The sequence below is a fragment of the Pelodiscus sinensis genome, chromosome 27 (assembly GCF_049634645.1).
Source record: "Pelodiscus sinensis isolate JC-2024 chromosome 27, ASM4963464v1, whole genome shotgun sequence".
In the NCBI taxonomy this organism is placed as follows: domain Eukaryota; kingdom Metazoa; phylum Chordata; order Testudines; family Trionychidae; genus Pelodiscus; species Pelodiscus sinensis.
In genome coordinates this window covers 793,146-819,755 of record NC_134737.1, presented here as the reverse complement: position 1 = coordinate 819,755, position 26,610 = coordinate 793,146, and the positions used below count along the sequence as shown (strand labels likewise).

General features: G+C 43.9%; 2 protein-coding genes across 11 annotated transcripts in view; one reads left to right on the top strand and one right to left on the bottom strand.

Annotated features, from left to right (window-relative positions):
* Positions 1-20,339, top strand: part of LOC142820905 (uncharacterized) — a 67,718-nt gene extending 47,379 nt beyond the window's left edge. For 3 of the 9 annotated variants that reach the window (XR_012897904.1, XR_012897905.1, XM_075910410.1), the window contains 3 exons: positions 443-534; positions 1,495-1,731; positions 19,404-20,339. Coding sequence is in view for 1 of the 9 variants with exons in the window: in XM_075910409.1 (XP_075766524.1) it covers positions 19,404-19,408 (5 nt within the window). In the remaining 8 variants the exon portion in view is untranslated. Of the gene's footprint in view, positions 1-442; positions 535-1,494; positions 1,732-18,748 lie in introns of all 9 variants that reach the window. The other 6 variants (XR_012897906.1, XM_075910408.1, XM_075910407.1 and 3 more) reach the window with 5 other exon arrangements.
* TRIM33 (tripartite motif containing 33) overlaps positions 1-26,610 on the bottom strand; it is a 65,782-nt gene that overhangs the window by 12,506 nt on the left and 26,666 nt on the right. For both annotated transcript variants that reach the window (XM_075910394.1, XM_006118832.2), the window contains exons 5-13: positions 17,510-17,626; positions 16,658-16,772; positions 13,006-13,152; positions 11,947-12,064; positions 8,397-8,641; positions 7,955-8,119; positions 6,738-6,938; positions 2,649-2,781; positions 39-102 (exon numbers count right to left, since the gene is read on the bottom strand). In XM_075910394.1, the coding sequence (XP_075766509.1) occupies positions 39-102; positions 2,649-2,781; positions 6,738-6,938; positions 7,955-8,119; positions 8,397-8,641; positions 11,947-12,064; positions 13,006-13,152; positions 16,658-16,772; positions 17,510-17,626 (1,305 nt within the window). The remainder of the gene's footprint in view (positions 1-38; positions 103-2,648; positions 2,782-6,737; positions 6,939-7,954; positions 8,120-8,396; positions 8,642-11,946; positions 12,065-13,005; positions 13,153-16,657; positions 16,773-17,509; positions 17,627-26,610) is intronic.

The following is a 26,610-nucleotide window of genomic DNA, read 5'->3' as shown; positions in this document are numbered from 1 at the left end:
TTTCACTTTTCAGCAATACAAACTAAAAACATACTCACCTGCCTCTGCTGCCTGTGCTGGAGGTGCTAGGTGGCCTCACTGGGGTATGGGAATTGGATAACCCTGAAAAAGTATAAATTGCCTTTCATTATATCTACAGTAGGTCACATGTAACTTGTGTTCTGAAGCAACATGAATTAAAGTGACACTAAATGGAATAAGCCAGTGATTTGTGCAAGTCAGTGATCCTTAGTCCAGTGGTTGTCAACCTTTCAAGACTAATGTACCCTTTAAGTTTCACTTCACTTCAAAATACTTGTTTCAAAAAACAAACAAAACCAGAAATGTCATGGTATGTAATTACTGAAAAACTGCTCTCATTTTGACTGTGTGTGTGCGCGCGCGTGTATATATATAAGTTATAAATCTAGTGGAATGTAAATATTCTATTTCCATTTCACAGTATCTACTACAGGTTGAAGGTTGCGGGACTAGAGAGGTTCACTCTCAGGACCTGACCAGTGCCAAACCAGAGAATTTGCTGAACCACAGGAGGTCAGTGTTATCTAACAGCATTACCAACACTTCCACTGCTTGCTGGGCTCTTACAGGACATTTAGGGGTAAATTAGAGCTGAGCAACAGCACAGAACATAGAGAGCCAGAACTGGTGGTTGTAAACAAACTTTATGGGATTGCAGGAAACTTGGTCACACCCATGGCAAGTGGACATCTGGCTAACTAAAATCATGCCAGACCATGGATGCTCAACCTGTATATAATGCAGTGTAAACAAGACCCCTATATATTCCCAACAGTACATCTTCCCCAGCTGAGAACCGCTGCTAGTTCAGTCCTTTGCACAAACACAGAAAAGCAGTTCTGATACAGGATCTGGCACTTTTGCATTTCTGTGTCAATTGCATTTTCATTTAGAATCCCAGTAACTACTTACATTAATGCAAATTAAAAGACAGCCATATTCCTGACCTAAATACCTTATTTTTAATCTATGAATTATCTTGATCCAGTCGTCACTACCAACTTTTGTTGCAAATAAATGCAAGTCTTTGAACTAAAGTTGTCACACTTGTGATTTAAGTTTCTAGTTGTATTTTCAACTCATTTGAGAACCAACTTTCCACCCCCTCTCCCTCCATTTTAACATAGTTGGATTGTTTGCTATTGCAAATAAAGTCAGTAGAATAATAGACCCATGGCATGCATTTTGCAAGTGAGCTTACAGAACATACATTTGTGTTGTAAGCATACACTAACTCAACTCAGAGCAAAGCTTGGAGGGTTGCAGAGAAAGGGTGAAATGACGGGAAGAACAGCATGGAGTTGCTGAAGCAGTTTTGTGTCCAGTACCTTTGAAATGGCCATTTCCATTATGGCATCTTAGGTGATTTCTGCAATGTGAGTTTGTTCAGAAGTAGAACAAAAGGCCCGTTTAAAAAAAACCTCTGTTAATTACCTTTTGTAATTGTTGGTTTTTTACATGTTTTGCTTGTAGCTATTCCAATTAGGTGTGTATGCGAACTGCGTTCATAGCTGTCAAAGTTTTAGCCCAGTACCTATCCAAAAGGTTGACTGTGGAGCCCTCTGGAAAGGCACTAGTACAGCAGGCTATATGCAATCCCAATGCCCCAGCTGCCCTCAGTTCCTTCTTGCCGGCTACTCCAACAGAAGGGAAAGAGAGTGGGTCTGGAAGAAATGAGCCACACATCTCCAAGCATAACAGGTGCAAAAGGTGAGTAACTGTTTCTTCTTCAACAGCTTGCTCTTATCAGTTCCAATTAGGTGATTCACAGGCCTTACCCAGAAGGAGAGGTGGGAGTCAATGAGTTGCTGTCTTGAGCTCAGCCATGCTGACTGCCGAATCTTGCTTGGATTGCTAATATCTACTGTTAACATACTACCAGCATGAGGCCATGTGGCACTTGCAGTGCAGGAGAGCCACAGTTCCAACAGCCTTTCCTGGGGGTAAGAAGGAACTGAAGAGTGTCTGGATCAGCAGGTTTCTCTATAGTGTGCCACACCAGGGGCTCCATGGCTGAACCGACGGGTAGTTGGCAAAGGTAAGACTTTCCAACAGCCATGCGTGTGTTGTGTGAACATCTAACTGGAATTGATATGAGCAAACACGCAAAGAAAAACAACATGCACTTCTAAAAAGGCTTGCAGAAATAGCAAGCTCCTTGTGTGACTCTGGATCTATCCTTAAGTGAAGCATCTAACATAATTCAGTAAATTCCCTTCATTAAGCCTGGAATGGGCCAGGGCCTCATAAGTCAAAATATTCATACTGAACGTGGACTCAGATCTAAGGCTGCCAAGGTAATATGGTAACAAAAAGGACCAATGGACTTCTGAGGAACATAGAGGTAAACATCCGAGCACAAAGATGTGCTGGTTCCTTTTCGGGCCACTGAATATTGTGTTTCCTTCTGGGCACTTCCTTCCCATAAAATAATCATTGGGGGGAGGGGGGGAAGGGTATAGTGCTAGAAGGATTGATTTATGAGGAAAAGCAATTTAATGACCAAAGTCTAGTGGGTGCACATACCAAGAACAGAGAAGTACTACTTCCTTGTACATTGGTGAAACTGCTTGCCAAGTATTTTAAGCTTGAAATAAAGAATACTTTCTGCCCTTATTGCAATTTACCTGATGATCCTGGAGACAGCGCGGAGGGTCCTGGGGAAGGATTCATAGTGCTTGTAGGCTGAGGGGGTAGGTGACTGCCTGAGATATATCTACTTAGCAGGTTATCTAAATTACTTGAACCAGCATCTTCCAGCTGAAAATAAACCAAACAAAAACAAACTTTGACCTGGGGAAGTCATGAGATTAAACCATTAAGAGATTTTTCATCTATATGCACAATTAAATATACATACATATTACGTTAGCCGAACAACTGCTTTATCAAATTTAAATTTGCAAGTGTTTTTCACCAGTGTAACTCAACAGTTATGAGGAAACACACAGTTACTACCATTTAACTAATACTCATTATACAGACCATACTATGCTGGTGCTCTGGCAGCTGCACTGGCTTCCGGTATGTTTTCGGGCACAATTAAAGGTTTTGGTTATGACCTATAAAGCCCTAAATGGGTTGGTTGCGGGGTATCCAAGGACTGTGTCCTCCTATATGAACCTGCCCAGGGATCGAGGTCAGAGAGGGAGGCTCTTCTCAGTGTTCCCTCACTTATGGAGATAAGATTAACATCTATGCGGAGCAGGGCCTTCTCAGCTTTTGCTCCCAGGCTGTGGAATTCTCTTCCTCGGGATGTTCGCATGGCACCAATATTAGCATTGTTTCGGCATCAAGCTAAAGCCACCCTTTTTACTCGTGCTTTTATTGGGGGTGGGGGAAGAGTGTGTTCGTTCCTCTTCTAGAGATTTTTTAGGAAGTTTTATGTCCTTCTGGAGTCTCGTATTTTTAATTTGTTATATGTATTTGTATTGTTTTTTAAAATGTTGTAAGCTGCCTCAAATATTTTAAATAGAGAGGTGGGGTAAAAATATTTTAAATAAATTAAATAAGTATAGTAAAGACAAGCAATACTGATTCACCATATTTTCTAAATGCTCATTTTCTAAGCATCTCAACCTCCATTCTGACAACACTTCTGTGCCTGCAAGATAATTTCTTACCTCTGGTAATGCTGAACAATGGATGAAGCCTAACAAAAACAGTGCTAGAAGTTGTGATGCTCTGATATGCTTTAGTTTTAGTCTTATCAGTTAAGACCCACTGGTAAGCACATTTGGGAGCCTGGTATTTTAAGTCTGCATTTCAATTACTCCCTTAAATGTCTTCACTGTGTAAGAAACTAATTTCACCAAAGTGCAGCAATTTAAAATCAAGGCAATTTAAATGACTGATTTAATTCATTGACTTTATGCCCCTGATTAAATCAGGCTGAGACTTTGTAAAACCAATTAGTAAATGTGTATTACAACTTCATATTATAAATATGTAATAAAATATAAACATTTATGAAAACTAATCCCCTAGTTCTATTAATCGACTTCTCTTGTTCAGCAGGTGTATAGTTTTACTCACATGAGTAGTTCAGTTGACTTCAGTGGGACTAGACATACTTTTGAAGTTAAGCATACGCAGAAGTGTTTTCTTCTCAGAGCTAAAATGATTTTACAAATGCTCTCAGTTGCATAAGAGCTGTCATTTCAACATAAAAGTGCTTCGGGTTGTTAAAGTTTGGACTTTTGATACATTATAAAAAAGTTCACAATTACTTTTCCAAAATATGAGCCTTAAAATTGGCTCCTAAATCCTTACTTAGGAACATAAGGATGGGATTTTCAAACGCATTTAGGTGATTTAAAAATACAAATCCCACTGCTTCAAGGTGCTAATCATAAGGGAAAAGTAGAGCCTGGTCGAATCATTTCAGATTTCTTTGACTAGGGAAGTTCAGTTTGTCAAAAGGTAGTGATAGCTGTAACTACAGCGCTGCTACTTGCTTATCAATATTGTGAGTTTGTGTTGTTCTAGACACAAACACTAGACTTCCTTTACAGCAAACAATAATTGTGAAAACTTCAAAAGGAAAAAAGACGTACATAAAATCTGAATTCTTACTAATACAAGAAAATTAGAAACAAGTACAAAACACCTATTGTAGCCATTTCAAACTAACATGACAAATCTATTTTGACTAAAACATGTTTATCACCCTCACTGTGTTAGGAAACAATAGTTTCATATTGTCTTGCTAAAGGAAGAAAGATCTGTTAGAGCGATCACAATGAAAAGTGTATGTAGCATTTATAGAAGACTTTACATTTTCAAAACACCTCAAGTCACCTAGTTAAGCTCACATTATGGCATAAGCTACTCCTTCTTAAGCTAGTTTAAAACTGCAAGGCCATATTCTAGAGAGCTCTTCTTTTCCAAAGGCTCAACAATAATGAACTTCAGCACAGCACAGCAATTTAATCACCTCAAAAATGTGCTGTAGCTGTTCTGGAGTCTCTGCACATTTCTCTCTTTTCTGATATGCTTTTAAGGTTAATGATTTAATTTGATGAGCAAACAAAAACAGGTTCTAATTAAGTTAGGACTTGTCTATATGGAAGATATCCTGAAGAAAGCTAAGGCATGAATTTAAACCTGGACCGCTTAACTCCATTCATCTGAAGAAGTGGACTGTCCCCACAAAAGCTCATGGTACCATCTACATGTTTTATTAGTCTCTAAGGTGCTGCAAGACTATTCGTTGTTTAAGTTTTTTCAGTTACAGACTAACATGGCTACTTCTCAAACTTTTAAACCGATAATTATACAATATAGCTTATGACTAAAGGGCCTGTTGAGGTCCTTTTCAAGCCCTACATGTCTCTGATTCTGCAAGAGTGTCTTTTGTTTAGTGTGTGTCATTTTGGAAGGAGTTTAAGGTAATCTGAAAAAAGCCACTTATACTGGCATAAGAGTGACCACATGAGGAATTATATCAGTATTTGAGCTCCAGATGAGGTTCAGCATTACTTTATTTAAAGGTGGACTATTCCAAGTGCTCTAAAATCCAAATACTCACTGTCTAAAACTTGCCGTGTCCCACAGAAGTATTAGATGTGTTAGCTGACCACCTCTGGAGTCATTTGAGACAGTGGATTCTGAGATGCAGCCCCCGAAACATAACAGCATTTCACAAAATCATGTAACCCCCTCCCCACACACACACACAACTTGGCTTAAACAATAGCTATAGTGCTTTCCCAACTGATCTCAGTTGCTCAGGATTTCTCTCAGCCAGAACATATTACGCTGTCCTTTTGGGGAAGCAATACCAAAAAGCGAAGGGTGACGTGTGTAACTCAGTCAGTGTGTGCCAAACTGGCAAGCCTAGAAGAGTGAAACGTACATGTATAGCAAGATTAGAGATCTGTTCAAGCAAGCAAGCTTCCAGGCAGGCAGTACAGTAACGGAATGGCTAAAATGGACTGCTGCGGTTATGAGTTCTGTAGCATTTGTAAGGGCAGAGTGAGAAGTATGGTTTTCTGCTGTGCTGGGGTTTGGCTCAGAGTTAAGGCAGTATGGGCAGTGTTCCTTGTAAGCCAAAAGGTTGGCTGGTTCCCAGAAGAGATTCAAACACCACTCAGCTGATGAGCAGAGCACCCACAGTGCCCACAACTGGCAGTGTAAGTTTCTACTGGCGGCGCACATCCGCACATGCCTCGGTGCACGGAACATAAAAATGATCATCAGGGTTTTAACTCACTATTTCCTTCTTTTGGGAGTTGTTCTGTAGCTACCCTGCACATTCTGGAAGAGCATGAGGCACCATTAGCAACCTTAGCTCTGCATTCAAGTGTTGGATGTTTAACTATACCACTGATGATATTGGTGTGATTTTCCTGCATAGGCAAGCTATAACTAACTAAAAACAGCCACCTAAGGCTGACATTTTCTTGTGACTAAGTGTGCCCTGGTATCAATTATTGATCTTAACAATTACATCACCCCATAAAGCATTGTCTAATTCAAAATGAGAACTAACTAAAAGTTGAGCAGATATGCATGATCCAACAGTTGGTATATCCAACACCAAACTTCAAATTTCCATTCTTTCTATTTAGAACAGTCGCAACCAGTAACCACCTTATCGCGAGCTTTAAGTAATGATGCAAATACAAAAGAACACATGAAGAAAACTGAATTTGATGAAGGAAAGTCGGCAATCACCTTGTCTATAGCAGAATGAGCTCATCTTCCGCACTAACCTGTATGGGTGGGATATCTGGCAGGGAAGGTAGATTCTCTGGGTTTGTGACTGAAGGAATAAGTTCTATTGCTGTAACAGATGGACTTGTTGGACCACGGTTTGCATTTGCCATGGTGGCTGTCGTAGGACTAGTTGGATTGATAGTGTTGTTGTGCACTGAAACAACTGGAAAGGGCCCGGCATGTCCTGGGTTAGAATGCTGTTGGAAGAAGCAGGGAAAATAGACAACTATTGTGTTAGGGTTAATGGCAGCAAAATATTCATCTTGGTATAAAATTATAGGACTTTAAAATTACATGCTCGTCCCTGACCCCCAACTAGCTAGTTTCAATCTGTTTCCTGTAAAAATTACTAGCCTAGAGTCACTTTTCTATGTAAAAAGTACCATCTAATACAACGTCTAGTCCCGTACTGCTGTGCATGCGCTGGGAGAGGGAAGGTAATTGGAAACAAGTATTTTCATAGAAATGCAGCATTTTAGTCCAGGGATTACTTTAGCAGAGCCTGCATTTAAGAATGATGTTGATTAATTAATAAAGCACTAGAATGGGTTATCTAGGGAGGGGTGGACTCTCCATCCTGAGTGGCTTTTATGACCCAGCTTGACGAAGCCCTGGCTGGGAAGGTTTAGTTGAGATTGGTCTGTTTTGGGCAGGGGGCTGGGCAGATGACCTCCTGAGGTCTCTTCCAGCCCTAATGTTCTAGGATTCTGGGGTTTAAAAACAACAACAGATTTTCCCTTCTGCTTTTCTAATTAAGTAAACTCCCATTATTTCATCTCTTTATTTTGAATATTTAGCCAAGGTCTGCACCACGTTCATTTCAAACATGGGGTTATATCTGCTGTAGCTCAGGACCAACATTTAGTTTAAAAAAAGTTTTACAAAAATCATGAAATTGTTATTTACGATAGTATCCAAGGAAAAAAAAAAAAACTGAGCGGATGCACAGCAACCACAAAGCGAAACTAGTCGTTACTGCTTCAGCTTCCTAGCTGACTAAAACGCAGTTTGAAAACAATGACAAGTAATTAGATTCACGCGTACGCAGTTTTGAAATATCAGACAGCACATGACATGAACAAGTTAGCCTGAGCTACACACATTTATCTATGAGAACTGAAAAACGTGGAGATAACTATTTGTGAATTAACTTCTAAAAATGTCTAAGAGAAAGTTTTGTCCAGTGGGCAAGCAAAAGGTATACAGTACATACTTGTCTCTGTAGGTGTGGCTGCATCATGGAGTACTGTGGTCCATTATGGCGTGGTATTCCTGGTATACGAGCAGCATTCTGAGCCATTCTCATCTGGTGTGCTTGGAAAGCCCCACAGTTCATGTTACCCCGCTGTATGGTCTGCATGCTGATCAACCTAGGAGGCTACAAGAGTTTGGGATTTTTTTTTTAAATCCTGCTGTTAATAAGGAAATGAAAAGCAAATCCTCCATAGAAGTAGGTGCAATTACTGATAATTTATGTAGTCTCTAGAAAATCTCAATCACTCCCCTCTTTAAAGCATGTAAAATCTCATGAGACTGGATTGCTCACACTTGGAAGTTAGTTCTGTACAATACCAACAGGAACTTGGTGTTGGAGGGGAGCAGATTAAGTCTTAGTGTTATACTGCAATATAAAGGAACATAGTCAGGGAACTTGCCTGTTGCTGTAACATTTGAGGGCCTGTTTGCCTAGGAAGAGGCCCAGCTGGTTGTGCCATCCTCATTTGTTGCAATTGCTGGTGTTTCTGTGCATATACTTGCTGTTGCATATGCTGAAGCCGCAGCTGTGCTAGATTAATTTGTCCTGGGGCTTTGTTGATGTGGTTTGTTCCTGGAGGAACTTGTCCAACTACTACATTAGGAGTGTAGCCAGGGGTTGGTTTATTTTCTATAACAAGATTACCTAAGGAACAGAGAAAAGCAAGCTGGTGAACTACACAATTTCTATCCTAACAACTGCTGATTCAAAACAGAAATCTGAATGTTTTACTGTTGTTTCCTCCATATTTTACATTAGAATTTATACCACGAACCTTTTCTTAACCCAAAGACAGCCTCCATAAACAGACCAGAGCTTGGTGAAACACTTTCACATTAAAGTCTTAAAATGGATTTTGGGAAGAGGTAGTCTTAAAATGGATTTTTGGGTCAAATGAGTACTGTCTGTTGTGCCTTAGGCCTTGTCTACAGTAAAAGCTCCACCAAGCTATAAAATCATGACTGGTATGGAAAAACGGAATAAGGAAAAGTTATTTACTTGTTCCCAATGTAAGAACTAGGGGTCACCAAATGAAATTAATAGCAGGTTTAATAGGAGGTTTAATACAAACTCACTCAGCCCACAGTCAACCTGTGGAACTCCTTGCCAGAGGATGTGGTGAAGGTCAGGACTTTAACAGGGTTCGAAAAAGAGCTAGACAGATTCATGAAGGTTAGGTCCATCAATGGCTATGAGCCAAGCTGGGTAGGAATGGTGTCCCTGGCCTTTGTTTCTCTGGAGGTGGGTGACAGGGGAGGGATCACATGAGGATTACCTGTTGTGATCCCTCCCTCTGGGGTACCTGGAATTGGCCACTGTCGGCAGACAGGATACTGGGCTAGATGGACCTTTGGTCTGACTCTTATGCTCTTAAGCTAGCCGTACAATCCCCCCAAGCGTGGTCACAGTTCTCTCAGCACAAAGGAACTTTATTCCTCTTATTTCTGTTCAGGAAGAGGAATAACTAAATTGGTGCAAGGCACCTCCTTTATACTGTGTAACTGCATCCACATGAGGACATGCCCTCAAAACTATCTGTCTAAAAACCAAAACAGCTGTGAAAGTGGCATTGGTAGAACTATCAAGCATACACCAGGCCTTAGAGCTGCTTTGGAGAGATTGCCTCCTGATACAAGAGGGGAGGTGTTTAAGTGTCCACACAAGACCTTGGCTACTACTGAGAGTTAACAGCCACGTAAGGGCCCTACCAACCTTAGCTAGGAAAAATGTGTCACTACCTGCTCTGCGCAGCCACTCTTGGAGGGAGGACTAGACACCAGCCCCAGTCCTGCAGCTGCAGGTGACTTGGAGGTAGGTCCGGTCTCCCCTTAAGGCTAGGAGTGCTCCGGGGGGGAGCTCAGCCCCCTCCACAAGCCTCCTGCAGCTACAGGGAACTCTACAGTTGCTACCTTCATAATACAGCTCTGATGGCAGCAGAGAACTGAGGGTAGTAATCCCATGACTCCACTATAACAGATTCACTCCCATACAATTCCCTTCTGGGATGGGGCCCCAACCAGGACACTTCAGATTTAAACAACCGAAAACGTGACATTTCCCAACTTTCCAGTGCAACAGTTGTGTAATTAATCACAAGGGGCTGTGAATTTGGAAAGGCCTTGCAGATCCGATAGTGGTTTCTACTCTGTGGAGACGGAGGTACAGGAACAGCAATTAACTGCCCCAACGCAGTTCCCACAGTCTGTAGAACGTCACGGAGGCATCCTTCGACAGCTCAATAGTTGGGCTTTGCTCAAAACGGAGCTGAACAGGGGACAGACATTCCTGCTTTTCTGTCCATGTAGGCAGCTACTGTGGACTTTCACGCAAGGTTAGCTTTGATGCTCTCTGAAAAGTCTGCACCGCCTTCTTTGGTTCCTCTTCAAGAACTGTTAATAGGAACTCTGCAAATTTGGGCTCTGGGTGAAATTTTTCTTTATAGTCCTTTTCACTGCTGGCCAATATGCACAAAGCCTGGCTAAGAGGCAGCCCCTGAGGAGAACTGGTGCCCAGGGAAGAGGGACTTTTTCAAAGCTAACTTTCACCCATTACATTACAAAAAAGACAGGTGTTTCCATAACTAGTGCTCTCCAAGATGTGTTGCTGTGTGAGCTTGCCACATGCACTGGTACTGGAAGATTTTCCCTTAGCAGTACCCACAGAGGAACCAGCTCAGGGGCCCCCCGGAGTGGTGTGCACATGCTGCACTACATAGGGCACCTCTGGCCTCCTCCACTCAGTTCCTGCTTTGCCGCCAGGGACCCCATTGCGGAACTCTGAGTTCCACCTGGGGGACACTCTGCTTCTGGAAGCATGCGGCAGTGATCTGTGGACAGACAGCCTACTTGGGGTGAGAGAAGTACTCACTCAGCGGGCTAGGAGATTGCCTGCATCTGGGAGGAGGCAAGCCTCAGGTGAACACTGCCGAATGCTCAAGTCCCAGCGGCGGATGGCCTTCTGACATAGCATGCCCAGCCTAGCTCACCAACCCCCAGTGGTTGACAAAGAATATCGTGGCCATTTTGTCAGAAGCTCTGGACAACGCTGCTTGCCAGGTGAAGGAGGAAGACCTCACGCCCTGTGAACCACCCGTAACTCCTGGACATTGATGTGGAAGGGCAGCTCCTGAGCAGGCCAAGTACCTTCAGTCCGGATATTGTCAAGGTAGGCACGCCAGCCCAGCTCCAACACATCCGAAACTGGTGCCACCTGTAGGGGGGAGCCCTTGAGGTTGTTTAGCAGAGGTGACAGCACAGGAAACCCCCATTGGTTCTAGGGGTACCACTGGGACTAGGTAGGCCTGTGACCACAGTACCGGCGGCATCGGACAAGGTGCTTGAGCAGGAAGTGAGGCTGGGTCTGAGGCAAGGCTGATGCAAGTGTGCAGTGCCAGGAGACCAGGAACGGAGGTTGGTATCAGTGCAGTACTGCATGCGGGCCACTGATGCCGACGCCCAAGACATGGAGGAGCATCAAGACTGGTGCATTGGAAAGCATCCCCCACTAGGGGATCTGTGGTATGGACCTCAGTGGCCGGCCAGCCCATAGTGGGCATGAGAATGGCTGCAAGTTAGGTGCCGTGAAGCAGAGAGGGACTGCCAAGCCCTGTGATCGTCATGGCCATGCTGCAGGTAGTTCTGAGCTGGGGAACGGTAATAGTATAGCGAACAGTGCTGCACCAAGCAACTGTCTGTTGAACGATCCTCAGACTGTGGAAAATACCAGTCTCAAGCGTATTGTACATGCCAGGAGACGCGTGCCTCAGGATAGCTGTGTTGAAGTCCTGGGGAGCCCTATGTGATGTCCTCTGTGGCCTTAGGCCAGCAGCTCTTGCCACAAGGGGGCAAGCAAGGTCTTAAGACGTTCCACCTGCGAGAGAATGATGCCTCTGCAGACACACTCCATACAACCCAGTCTTTCTACAAACACTTGAAATGTTATTTTCTTACCTAAATTGACTACATTCTTTGCCCAAAACGTGGGATCACAATGGAAGCGTATTGCTCCGTTAGCAGCTGGGACGGGATCACATCGTGCTTTTAAAATATGACGCAACTGGAACGTAATCTGATGGGACAAAAATTAAGATGGATTATGACACCGAATGTCTGAGCAGAGTGAACATGTTTAGGAGAAGCAGAGTTTGTTCAGCCAAGAGCTGCCAGATATCACATAAAAATATGTATATCGATAGCCAGTTAGATAACTACCAAATACCACCATTGCTGGAAAGAGTTTAAGGTTTATATTATTCGTGCCCATAGCATCGTATTTGGATCTTAAAAAATATAGTTTAGATTTTACTAACAAATGTAAATCTCTCTGCTTTAAAAATAAATTATGCTTAATTATAAATCCAGGTGATTTGACTGGATAATTATCTGGAATACTGACAGTTTAAATGTCTTTTGAACTCACTAGTTGAAGAGTTCACTTTCAGTTGAATCATTTAAAGAACTTTCACCCTTTGATAGCATTAGAAAATATGACTTGACTTAAATACACAGAAGTACTTCTGGGAATTCATATTAATGAGTTAACCTGGAAATTCCTACTCCACAGAACTAATAGTCTAACAAAGCATGTGCTCCAATCACTTTCCTCTCAAATGAAATAAAAACCAACAGATATGCTTTCTGCCATTAGGTTAAAAATCTAAATAAAATAGTTGAACTTGAGTGCTAGATTCTAAATGAAGACATTTATATAACAGGCACCACAGAAATGTGGACGAGTGATGTTTATCAATGGGACACAGTAATTCCAAGGTACCAAATATAAAGGAACGACAGAGCAGGTCATTCTGGTGGGGGAGCTGCACTATTTACAAAAAGAAAGCACAGAGTCAAATATAGTAAAAAGCATAAATACATCAAACAGCTCCATAGTCTCTCTATGGATAGAAATTTCAAGCTTGTACTTCTGACCGCCTACCCAAGATGACAGTGACTGAAATTTGTGCTGCATGCAAGTCTAGTCTGAATTCTGGAAGGGGCCGGTTTCCTTACCAGCCGCTTGCTGTACAGCAGTGCAGTGCTACTACCACTTGCAATGGCCCAGTTGGTAAAGTTCATCACATGCTTCACCTGCCGCGAAAGCCCTGTGATGTCATTCTGCTGCTGTATTAGCTTCATCTGTCTCTCCTTTGTCACATTCTACAAAGAAACAGAAGCTCAATCAAGTTATTCGATTTAAAAGACATTTATACTAGTATCAGGATTCTAGTGCATGTTTAAGAACAATACATCGTGAAGTTACTTAACACCTGCCTTTTTGAAAGATTCTTGAAATACTAATGCTGCCTATATTCTTTGTTCAAAATTCAAGAGCAAAGGTCCTGAGGTTGGGGAAGAATCTGGTAGGTCAATTCATGTTTAGCAGAGTTATGAACTGCTGCAAATTGTCCTTTCCTCTTTGTTGCTCAGGTTGGCAGTAACATGTTGATAGCATGTTGCCACCAAAGCACTTCTTATACTGGGAGCCCAGAAGCAGCCGCAGAAGCTACAGCCAGAGCAGCTGTACTGCTGGGATTGGGTGATGAGGAGGAGAGAGAACTAGGCTGACTCCCCCAAATTCCAACTACCCACCTCCTGGTGCGACCAATGGTGGCAGTGGCCTATTTCAGCACCACCTAGGGCAGAGGCTCCCCCTTAACTACAGCACATGCTGTCAGCAGGCTAACACACGTGTAGAACACACTTCAGCTTTCTGCAGCTGCCAGCTGCTTCAGGCAGTCCTGTGGCAGAAGTCTGTACAATACTGCAATGCTAAAGCTTCTGGGTTCAAAAGTGATGCATGGTGGGGATGATTGTTAGTTTCAGATAATTGTTTATCTTTTCTCCTTCAAAACATTTAGAAAACTACATTAGAAGGTTATTTATGTTACCAAGTCAAACAGGAAATGTCATGATTTAGGGTGCTCGTACAACCGTAACTCAGCCCTCATACATGTATGCATGAGGCAGTCTTAACTGCAACATCATATACTATTTTTTCAACAGAACTTATTCAGTGCACAGGAAGGATGGAGCTCTCAGAATAAAGTGGCCTTGTGTAGTGAGTAAGGCCACTTGTTTGTCCCCTCCAAATTTCCTCTAGCATCTTGAGGGCGTGTGGAGAAGTAGTCTTAACCACCACAGTGTTCAAGACATTTGAACGTCACTAGGGACAGGTTCAATTCTATCCCTTAGCTTATAACTTTGTCTTACTATGACACTGAGCAATTTACTTAAAATCAAAATTTTGGCATGTGGCCACTAATTTCATGTTCACTTTGGGAGCCTAACTAGAGACCTCGGAGGCAAGATTTAGAGAAGTGTTGAGCATTCCCAGATGTAAATGAAGACAACTGGAGCTGTGGATGTGCAGTACTTAACTGGAATAAGCAAAGGGCATGGAGTGAGGAGATTAGGTTTTAGTCCTGCATGGTCTCAGGCAAGTCTGTCTCCGATTCCCCAACTGTTTCTCTCCAGCAGTGAGAATGCAAGTGAATAACACCAGAGACAGAAGTTGCATTTTCTATCTTTGCTGGGTTTCATTATTTCCCTTTTTCCCCCCCTTCCAAAAACTCTATAGCTAAATGAATAAGGGATATAGGTTGTTAAAGTTAAAGCCTTAGTTGATACTTTATGTTTCAAATGCTCTAACTGTTTTTCTTTCCTCTGTCTTTAAAAAAAGATTCAAAAGAATTTTAATGTTTGCTTTGGTGCTAAGCAGGTTGAAATCTCTGTATATCATGTTTATGTTGAAAACTGTTTAACGTTGGACCATTTTAGGGGTCATGTCAACCTCTTTGATTCTTCGGGCCTATCTAGTCCACTGAAACACAAATACTACATGAGGTTCTAGAGAATTTCAGAAGGGAAACACAGGGAGAAAGAACACCCAGGACATTATAGACCAGTCAAATACCTAGAAAAATGTGATAATTTTGAAAGATTTCGAGAACAACAATGTGATAACTAGCTGATACGGATTTTCTCAAGAACAAATCATGGTTTGCTGTCAAAATGGAAGAACATATCTAGTGGGGGTCTTAGGCCTCATCCTAGTCAGTGTTTTCATTAATGACTTGGATAATGGGGTGAATAATATGCTCATGAAGTGTGTAGATGACAAAGGTAGGATGGCAGGATTCGAATTCAAAATGACCAGGATAAACTGGAGAACTGGTCAGAAATTCAATGTGCTGAAATTCAATACAGACAAGTACTACGTACTGAAACAAAATACAGGACTATGTAGCACTTTAAAGACTAACAAGTTGGTTTATTAGGTGATGAGCTTTCGTGGGCCAGACCCACTTCCTCAGATCAAATAGTGGAAGAAAATAGTCACAACCATATATACCAAAGGATACAATTTAAAAAATGAACACATATGAAAAGGACAAATCAAATTTCACAACAGAAGGAGGATGTGGGGGGGGGGGGGGGAGGTAAATGTCTGTGAGCTAATGGTATCAGAGGTGATAATTGGGGAAGCTATCTTTGTAATGGGTAAGATAGCTAGGGTCTTTGGTGAGACCCACGCGTAGAGTGTCAAATTTTAGCATGAATGACAGTTCAGAGGATTCCCTTTTAAGTGCAGATTTAAAAGGCTTCTGAAGCAGGATGCAGGTAATTAAGTCGTTGAGACAGTGTCCTTTCTGGTTGAAATGGCAAGAAACTGTTTTTTCTTTGTGATCCTGTCTAATATCTGTTTTGTGGGCATTGATCCTTTGGCGAAGTGTCTGAGACGTTTGTCCAATGTACAAAGCAGACGGACACTTTCGGCACATGATAGCATAAATTATATTTCTGGATGCGCAGGGATATGTGTTCTTGATCTTATAACTCACTTGGTTAGGTCCAATAATGGTATCAGCAGAGTGAATATGTGGACAAAGCTTGCAACGGGGTTTGTTGCAAGGGAAGATACCAGGGTTGGTATTAGTGTGATATGTCCTGTGGTTGTTGGTAAGAATCATCTTGAGGTTAGGTACTAAGTACTTCACTATGAAAGAAAAATCAAATGCACAAATAGAAAATGGGGAATAACTGACAGGCCAATCAATGTACTGCTAACGAGGGCAAGTCAATGGGATACAGTTGTAAAAAGGGTGAATATCTGGGTGTAGAACAGGAATGTCATACTTAAGAAAAGGAGACAATCATCCCACTCTGCTCAGCACTGGTGAGGCCTCAACTGGCGTACTGTGTCCAGTTTTGGACTCTGTACCAGGACAGATGTGGCCAAATGTAAGAGAGTCCAGAGAAGAACAAAAGTGAAAAAAGTTTAGATGTGTGTTTAGTCTTGAGAAAATGAGGGTTCAAGTATGTTAAGGGTTATCACAGACTACTGTGATCACTTTTTCCAAGGTAGGAATTTTTCAGTTTAAGTCAGAAAAGGCTTCTTCCAAACATCTATAATAAAGAGCAAGTTTAAAAATGGGACTATAACACACAGATGTGCAAGTTAGGATAACCATAGTATTTCAGATGAATGAAAAGATCCCAGGAGATTTAACTCCAAGCGTAACATCACATTTGAGTGATATACCACTGAAAGCCCTGCGTTACTACAGAAAACTCCACATTCAAGTATGGAATGCAATTCTCAATAGGTGTTTGAAACAGCTTGTTTGTGAACAAAACTAATTTGTTTTGGTCTTAACTGTACCTCAAGCTGCTGTAAGAGTGATTTTCCCTTTTTATTGATTTCATTGATGAGGGTGAAAATAGCTACTTTGATTTCCTGTTCGACTCGTTTGTTAGTTTCATTTACTTCTTTTATCCTAAAAAAAAAAAAAAAAAAAAAAGAGAGAGAAATGTATTATCAGGCCAGTCACTTCCTACTATGCTTCCAAATACTATACAGCCATTTTCCGCCCCCTTAAAAGGTACAGCAGCAACTTCTGTATTTTTAAAGTTATTTGAGAAATGCAGAATTGTGTGGCTTATTTAGTTTCAAACACATAAAAAGTTGCTAACCCAATGCTGAAGATAAGCCACCTAGAATTATTGGTACATAAAGGAGAAAGTTTACAGAGTCTCATTTGATAACTTGTTTGATTTTTCTGTTCATCTTTTTAACACGGCACTTCCACGTTTTGCCTGAATTAGCGTGAAATATAAATTCTCTGTTCTTCTAATTTCTTATTTTATTGTCTCCAGTCTTTTCTGATCTGTAAGGTGTGTGTCAAATTATATGGCCAGTACGTCTGTCATCCGGAGCTCTCACTCAGAGACCAGAGCAGCTGAGGTTATTTTACTCTATTGTAAATCATAACACCTTTAATAGTACAAGCAGTTGCATAAAAGGTGATCTGCTTTAACATTATGTAGTTGTAACAGTGTCCGATGCACAAGAAAAAGTATAAAGCATTCCAACTATAAATCCAGTATAAATGACATAGGGAAGCAATGAGAATTTATACATATTCTAATTAGGAGCCTACAAAAGTATGAACAATACCTTTTATTAAACTGCACAATGCACATCCATACCTGAATATTATTTGTAGGTACTTACCTATTCTGGACTTGAGTAGCTGCAAAATTAACATAATTCTTCTTTTCAAGAAGTTTGGCCAAAAGATTCTCTATTGCACCCTTCTGATTCTGAAAAGCTTCTTCCAAAAACTGATACCTTTCCAAGTCATAAAACAGAATACCAATTACTGTGGAGTACTGCATGGAAACTAAAGCTTCTCAGTATGGATTGAAATCTACATTTGATAGCAAGTTTGACAAATTATGGTCAAATTACTGGTAAGTAGTGATTTAAACCAATACCCCTCATGAGTGATAATGGCAAAATAAAGTTCCCAAAGAAAGAGACTCCTCTGAAGTAACTTACGTGCTATTAAAAAAATTCCCTGAACATCAGGAGAAGATGAGAAGTATTACTGTTCACAAGATAATAAACTACAGGATATTGTAAAGGGGGCACAATAAAATTCACAACAATTTTGTGTGTCAATATTTTAAAAACTCCTTAAAAAGTCTATTATGTGGGAAATAAATGTATTTTCTTTTGTTATCAAGAAAACATTTTCTAGCATTTTAATTATCTGATTCTTCTGGATCTTTTAACTTCACAGCTCTCCACGCACCAAATCTCTGAATTAACAGACAGCACTTCTAAAGCACGGTCACTCAGTATTATCTGAAAAGAGTACAAACAGCTAGAGTATCAAAAGATGAAACTAGGGATGCTTTGCTACTCAGTGTGGAGCATGGCAAGACAAGATACACAACACAAAAGGCAGATAATAATTTCAGGCTAACAGAGAATTTAAGAAATACTTGCAAGATTTTGTAATCTATTCCAGTCAGGTGTCCAGGCTACTAAGGTATCTTCCTCCCCACACACCATGATTCTGCTTCAAGGCACCTCTACAGAGACCACATCTACACTACAAGCATTGGTTCATGCAAGTTACTTCAGAGCACCTCCCACCAAATCTGTGTATCATTTGTGTGTGCGCTACATGTACTCAGCAGGAGTGCTTATGCTGACATTGTAATGTTTTGTGGAAGAGCAAGGACTTGTGTCCAGAGATCTCTGGGAGCTAGCGGTCAAGTTCCCAGCGTGCAACTTTCTCCACCCTTACACTTAGCCCATGATTTTTGCACCTTGTAAAAAATCCCATGAACTCACAGGACACTTTTTGGTGTTTGCAGTCTGACAGAAGCATGGGAGCCACAGAGCTCTGAGCTAGCTTAATGAATGCTGCCAATAGGATGCACAATTCTCCTTTATTTACAGACCATAAGGAAGTGCTGCATCATCCAGGACATGAGGATTTCTTTAAGGACAACTTGAGGAACACAGTGAGAAAACAATTCAAGGTTATTTATGGCTTTCAGGGAGCAGCTGCATCTTGTTTGGACTTGAGAAAATGAGCCCAGACTGGCAGGATTGCATCTTAATGCAGATCTGGGATGACACGCAGTAGCGGCATAACTTTTGGCTGAGAAAAGGGACATTCCGAGATTTTTGCACCAGACTTGCCCCAGTCCTCCAGGACAGAAAGACCCAAACAACAACATTGACAGTGAAGATGGGAGTAGTAATCTACATTGGAAACCTGCAGCGCTGCACTGCTACTGGTCAGTGGGAAATCCCACAGTGGGGCCACTTCATACAACTGTGCAGGGCCATTAATAGTATTCTGTTAGGCAAGCCTGATTCTTGGTAATATGCAGACACAGCGGGTGGATTGGCAGCAAGGGGGTGACAGTTAGAATCTCCCTATTTTGGTACCAGACCTCCTTGCCACTAGGTATATCCACAGAAAGGGTAACTGTTCTACAGTCCTGCAAGTGTGGATGGGTGATCAGAGATGCTTCACTGATTTCAGTGTGGGCTGGTCAGGTAAGGTACAAAGCTGTAACGATAAACTTTCTTTTCCAATCAACAGATTAACACTGGCAATACTGAAATGGGACCCAGCTGCCCAAACACCAAGAAAAGATTCAACTGCTGGCACAAGAGGTACAGAACAACAGTGGGATGTGCTGACAGATTCTACAGGACATTTGACTTGTTTTTGCTCCCTAGATTGGATCTCCGTGAGAAAGATATCCCAGTGGTGATAGTGTTGCTTGTGTCCTGCATAACACCTATGAGGCAAAGGGGCAAACAGTCTGGGAGCTGCTAAGTACTAGCACTTACTGTACACTGATAAATATGATTGTTTTCCTGAAGCTATTATGTGGTACTTGGTGTGTTTTGATAAGTGCTGTGCATCCTGCAATATTTGTTGTGAATAAAAACTTTGAGTCTCCAAAAAGAGAACTTTTATTGAGTAGAAAACAGTGCAGAAAATCAATATGCAACACCTCCCTAAAAAGCAGAACCAGGTGTTATACAAGTTTTTAACTAAACAGAGTGAAAATTAAAAATTATAAAAGTAGTAAACAAATGTATCCCATTGTGGCTACATGCATACCAGCCGCGGTCTTCACAGGTCAGTGTATGTGGAGCTGTGCTTTTCCTTGCTATCCCCTGGCGTGGAGTGGTGAGGTAACGATGGGCCCTGTGGCATCTTTAGGAATGTGGGAAGTAGTGACCATGGAGCTCTCCAGGGACTGCAGAAGATGGAGAGTCTGGTCTTTTTGGACAGAGATCAACCAGAATCTGCAGCTTTTGGGTTTGCTAAGGGCCATTGGGTATTGTCTACACAGCAATTAAACCACCATGGCTGAATGTCTGTATAGCAATTAAAATCAACAGGCCAGCCAGGGGTGTTTAATTGTAGTGTCAACACACCCATTGTGTTGTACTGCTGAGACTCCTAGGCCTATCCCCCTGTCTCTCTCCAGGCTCTTAGTCATACTGCTCCAAGCCCTTTGTTCACACCAATGCAGCACTGGTCAGAAGGGTACTTGCAGAGTGTATCACGCCTTGAGGTTAGGTGTTCTGGAGGGGGTCACACCTCCACGCCACAAATGGCAGCAGCTACAGATAAAAACAGATGTATTATTGGATTTACAGTCACAAGGGGAAGGAAGAGAAGTTAAGCACTTTTAATATGACATTGAATGACACTTGGGCTTTGGAGTGCCTTTCCAGCCCCAGTCATTGTGAATATGGCCAGCGAGAGGAGAGGATTTCCTGTTGCTTGCATGAACCTCTAAAACTTCAATCTCTATTCCATGGATACAAACACAGGACAACAGCACTGAGTATTGGCACTACTTCCCAAAGGCAATGGTGATTTTAGCGAATCTCTCATCGCTGAGGGGCAGAATGGCACAGACACAGTTGCTACCAGTGTCCCAAAGCCATCTGAGCTCACTTGCTACTAGTCTGTTTAATCTGTTGACGGTGACTCGCCCCATTGCAGTCATCACAGATAACATGGGAAAGCATCCTAGCATGGAGGAAGGCAGGCATCACTAGAAAGCTTCAGAAGAGGCGTGCAGACCCTTTCCATGGACGTTCTAACAAGGTATCTCAAGAGAATCTAAAGGACATCCCTGTGTAAAGTGTTCTACATACGCCAGCTAGCCCAATGGGGGAATGAAAATCACCTGTCAAATCTACTCTTCTCATACAAGCAAACAATGAAAAGTTGATGCCTGTGTCTTGTTAACTTAGTGGTTGGCCGTAAGGTGGAACCAACACTTTTCAGGCTTCAGGGTCCTTACACACATTCGTACACACTTACCCAAGTCCACTTGCTTTTCACCAGGCTCTTCTGCACTTGACAGCAAGACTAACAGTCTCAAGCAGGTTCGGCTGCAAGACATGACGGGAGCCCCACGTCGCCTCTTCCTTCTACTCCTTGCTGTTCATGGTGGGGTCTCTGTGTCAGGCTCCTCCAATGTATCTGCAGTGATTGGCAGCTGCTGGTGAGGTCTCTGCCAAGTAGGACAGGCAGTTGGTTGTGCAAGTGGCAGGTCTGCGACACAGCTTCAGATCTATTGTTGCATTCCCTGGCCTTGTGGTATTCCTGAAGTTCTTTCACTTGCACCTGGCTGCAGATTACTGTTGCACCTCTTTGTACAGTCTGTTTGTAGATGTCCACGTTTCTAGGGTTAGTCCACAGCTGTTCTTGCACAGCCTCTTCTCCCCCACAGGACCAGGAGAGCTTCTAGCACCAGTCTGCACAGAGCTGGCATGGTCAGTTGGGAAGCTGCACACAATGGTGAACTAGGTGTGCTCACCAAGTGAGGCAACCAGGAAAAGGTATTTCAGCACTACCGAGGCTAACTTAAAGGTCTCCCAGCCGCTGTGATGCTTGGGCAGTGGAGTTTAATCTTGTGACAACTACACTCACTGTCACGGAGAACAGATAGGGCCAATACAGATCACACAGTGACTACACTCAGACTATACGTCTATACCAGTGGCCTCCAAACATTTTAAGCCCAAGATCACTTTAAATGTCAGGGCAACCCAGGATGTATCCCACCCCTTCCCACTCCATTCCCCCCCCCCCCCACCACTTGCTCTCCCCCACCCTCACTCACTTTCACTGGGCTGGGAAGCGGGTGTGGGCTTTGGACCAGGACCAATGGATTTGGGTGCCAGAAGCGGTGAGAAGCACAAGCTCTGTGAAGGAAGCTGGGTGCAGGAGGGGACTCGACTGGGGCAGTGTTGGGTTCAGGTGGGGACATGGGGTATTGAGCAAGCTCCCAGGCCAAGGAGAAAACCCCCGCATGCTTGTGAAAAGCAGGGCTTTGCATTTCCCCGCTCAGCACCCCAGCATGCAGGACAGCTGCTTCCCAGGCAGGAGGCCCAAGGGAAAAGCCCATGTGGATGTGTGGTCTGGGCTCTTGCCTAACTCCATCTGCAGGAGGCAGTACCTTCTCCTCAATGCTCAGAGGCACCAGCCCCAACACCGCATGGCAGCCAGTTAGCAGATTTGTTATAATCCCCTCCCCACCCTGAACCTCCCTGCTGAGGACACTGGGGCAATCCGTGCAAGCAGCCTTGCCTCTCCTCCCCTCCCCTCCTGAGGCTGTGGGGGGTTATACTCCAAGAAATAGCTTCTTGCTGGCTAGATCCTCCACTTGCCACAGCAGCTGGACCAACTCTCTCCTCAGATCCCCATTTAGCCCCCCAAGCACCAGCAGGCTTCCTGAACAAGTTCACAGGGTAGCGAAAGGGGCGGAGGCAGCAGTCAGGGGTGGGAGCAGCAGCAGGAGGTAGTGAATTGAGGATGGGGACAGCAAAGTGGGAGGAAGCAAGAGCAAAAGGGTAAACTGGCAGGGATGGAGGCAGCAGCAGCAGGAAGGATGAAAATAAGAAGGGTCCCAAGAGAAGGGGATAGGAGTAGCAAAAACGGAGAGATAAGGAGGCAGCAGGAGATAGAGGAGACAAGAGCATGGGCAAGGGCCAACAGATAACCGGAAAGTCATGGGGCAGGTGGAGAAGGCACTTCCAGCAAATGACAACACTGTCAAGGACAGGGCTACTCAACACGTGGCCCGTTTATTTGCGGCCCTCGGGGTGGTTGGGGTTGATGCGGGGGCTCAACACGTGGCCTGCAGGCAGGATCCTTTGAACATGGCCTCTGCTGGGAACATGCTGCACAGCGGTGAGGCCTCTCCCAGGTGGAGTGAGCAATGAAAGATGCAAGCGGTCGGCCTGTCTGGAACTGATGGGTACAAGATGTCAGCATGTCTAGCCCCCAGGGAGGAGGTGCCAGGAGTGCACCAGAACATTGTGGGAAGTGCTTTGTAATCATGCTTGTCAGTGTGAAATAAGCGATCTGCATATATTTGCAGATCTATTTGCATGTACATGCAACCACATTTAAGTGGCAGCCCTCGGCATGTGCTGAGAGTATCATTGTGGCCTCCCGGGCTTCCAAAGTTGAGTAGCCCTGGTGTAGGAGATCAGCATGTCTTAGCACCCAATGGAGCTCAGCTGAGACCTGGCTCACTCTGCATGGTCACTGCAATGCCTTTCGCCCTGCTGGAGAAACGTGACCAGCTCTGACCCCACTTCATGATCACTAGAATCCGAGGGCTCTTCTCTTCTGGGGCTCCATGAAAGGAGAAGGGAAGTGGTTTCTTACACTAGAGGAGGTTAAAAGTACATCATGCCTGTTACCTACACCCCCTCTCCCCCCCTCGGAATAAGAAGCCCCAACATACACCACATTGCAAATAAGCCCAAGCCAATTCCACAGAGAAACCGGCTCTGCTGAAGCTTTGGACAGGAGGGGTAGGGCAAGATGGAGGGCAGGGACAGCGAAGGGAAGGCGGATTGTGGGACGTAGGAGACGAGGAGCATGGCTCCTAGGGAAGAGGAAGATGATGATGAAGAGCAGGCGAGTGGAGTGGGATCAGGTGGAACAGAGCAGTGTTTCTCAACCAGTGGTACGTGTACCATTAGGGGTTTGCAACAGAAGTCTGGGGAGGTACCTCAACACTAGTGAAATTTGGCAAAACATGTCCAGGATTTTGTCCTGCAAAGGGGATTGTGAAAGGGGTGGTGGCACATGCCTGTCAAATTGAATGTTCCGATCTGCGCACCCGGACGTTAACAGCTGCTCTGCGCACATGCCCTAGCACCTGCTGGGAAAAGTGTGTGGCTGCGGCAGCTCCGGTGAGACCCAGGGCAGTTCCAAGTTAGAGGGGCAGGCTTGGGCAGGGAGAGAAAAAAAAAAATCACTTCCACAGCTGCCTCTCCTAGTTCATTTCCGCTCCAGCAGGGAGGGCAGCTGAACCTGGAGACACGCGTTACCCCCGCCAGCTGCTCAGTACAACGCATCCTCATCGTCCCTTCCCCGTGGCGCTGCGGAGGAGCTAAAAGGTGGCGAAGCAGCACAATAAGCTTTGCTCCAAAGGACCCCCCCACATGAGTGGCGTAGCAAGGGAGGGGGGACAGCTGCCCCCGGACACCACGCTGGGGGGCTCTGGGCTGGCAGTGCACAGTCCCATGCAGCAAGCCCAGAGCTGGCGGACCACTTGCTCCCTGCCGACAAGCCACTGGGGCAGGGCAGCGGGAATGGGCACTTCAAAGGTAGGGTTACCTTACGTATGATGCCTGGCTCTGGGGGAGGGGAGGGACACTGAATTAGAGCGGGAAATGCTGGCGGTGCTTGGCTCTGGGGGAGGGCACTGGGTTAGAGTGGCGAGCCTGGGGGTGTCTGGCTCTGAGGAAGGGGTGGGACGGGAGATCTACTGTCAGAGCCTCATTGATCACCATCAACTGGAACAGCTACTTGATGCCATTCCGGGAGATGTTTTTACTGCATCCTTTTAACAGCCAGAGACAAACATGAGCCTCAACATAGGTCAATGCAGGGCTTCCTACCTCATCCTACCTCATAATAGGGAACAGGCCAGAGGATCACTTGCAAGTTCTATTGTGGCTTAGCTGTATATGAAGCCCAAGCTTATCAACAGCATTAGGAAACTTCACTAACAGAGCCCCTGAATATGCTTCTCATCTCCCTCACTAGTAGAGTTACACAACTCCTTGAGCGTCCATCACTAGAGTGTCCTGCAAAAGTAATTGCTCTGCTCAAAGAGCACCACTGAAAGGGTAAATGAGCCAGATCCGAGATCTAGAAGGGAAACTGATCTGTTCTAACCAACTCCCAGAAACGTCTCATCTAGTGTTTAAAATATTCAAACCCCATTTCTTGTTGCAACTGGTCTATATCTGTGCAGTAAACCACAGTAAATAGTGTGCTACTTAGACTAGTATATTTGTTCTTGTAATGGTAAAATACTACCCATTTTGAACTAACAATGAGCAGGTTTGAACAAGAGCATCATCCCACAAAATCTACACAATGTTATTTTCCCTATACAAGAAAAAGAATGTAATAAGTCCTGAAATACATACAGGGCATCCCCACTATAAGTTGCCCCGGGATACATCCATTCCACACTAAAGTCATTGATGCTCCTAGGAACTGATGCCTTATGAGTCCTCCCATTCCCTGCTCTTAAGCTGTGCAAAAAAAAACCCACTTTGCGCAAATGGAAGTCAGCGCAGGAACATATCTTGGACTTCTAGCGAGGACGGCTTGTAACATTCAAGGCCCACAGAAACTAAAAAACATAATTTAACGCTGAATATTTTTAATCTGTATGAATTTTCTGTCTTCAGGCAGAGTGATAAAAAGATTGGGACACTGTTAGCAAAAAAGAATTTTTACTGATTTTATTTACTGCTAAGCTTTTGGCACAACACTCCTGTGAGGTAATCTGCATTTTCCTCTAATTTCTCATCTTTGAGCAGGAAGTAGGGATCGGAAAGTGTAATCGTGTATGCAGTTAACCGATCAGCTTGGGCTCATCGGCACCCACTCCTATGGAGGCACCTTCTCCCGCCCCCATGTTGTACCCTTTAATGCTATCTTTCTCATACAGAGGCAGCAGCATGGAGTGGCAGGCAGAAGCCACCTGCTCCCCATGTGTATGTAACTGCTGACATTTCCAGCAGTAACAGGATTACTTGAATGCATTTTAACATCCCTAGTAGGAAGGAACCAAAAAACAATCTTGGCTTCTTACAGCAACATTTCACAAATTGGGTCCCAGCCTGGCCAATCAACTCCCTCTTCTTGATTCCTGCATGCCACCCAACACCTGTTCAGTGGTGTGAAGAAGGCACTGGGAGAAGTGGGGACAGATCACAGTCAAGAGTCGAGGTAGCAAGCAGGGAAGGGCCAGGAGTAAAGTGGGGGCAAGAAGAGGAGAGGCCCTGGGAGAGGGGTGGCATTTTCTAGCTGTTTTCATACACCGATTAAAAAAAGAATAGTCCCTTACATAAATATCTAGGTATCTCCCTAATAACACATAAGGACACATACATGTAAATGATACAGAAAAGTGACAACCAGCAGACAAGCGAAAGGACCTGGCTGGGGGGTGGGGACGCTGAAGCTCCCCCCCAGATACCTACAGGGACAGTGCTGGCTGTTCCCCTTTGTCAGGGTGCGAGGGGAAGTGCACAATATGTTGTGAAGCACTGGGCTGGGTTCCCTAGGGAGGGGGTGGAATCTCCATCCCTAGAGGTGTTTAAGTCCTGGCTTGCCAAAGCCCTGGCTGGGATGGTTGAGTTGAGGTTGGTCCTGCTTTGGGCAGGGGGCTGACTCAACCTCCTGAGGTCTCTTCCAGCCCTAGGATTCTATCGATCTTGCTGGGGAGCACAGG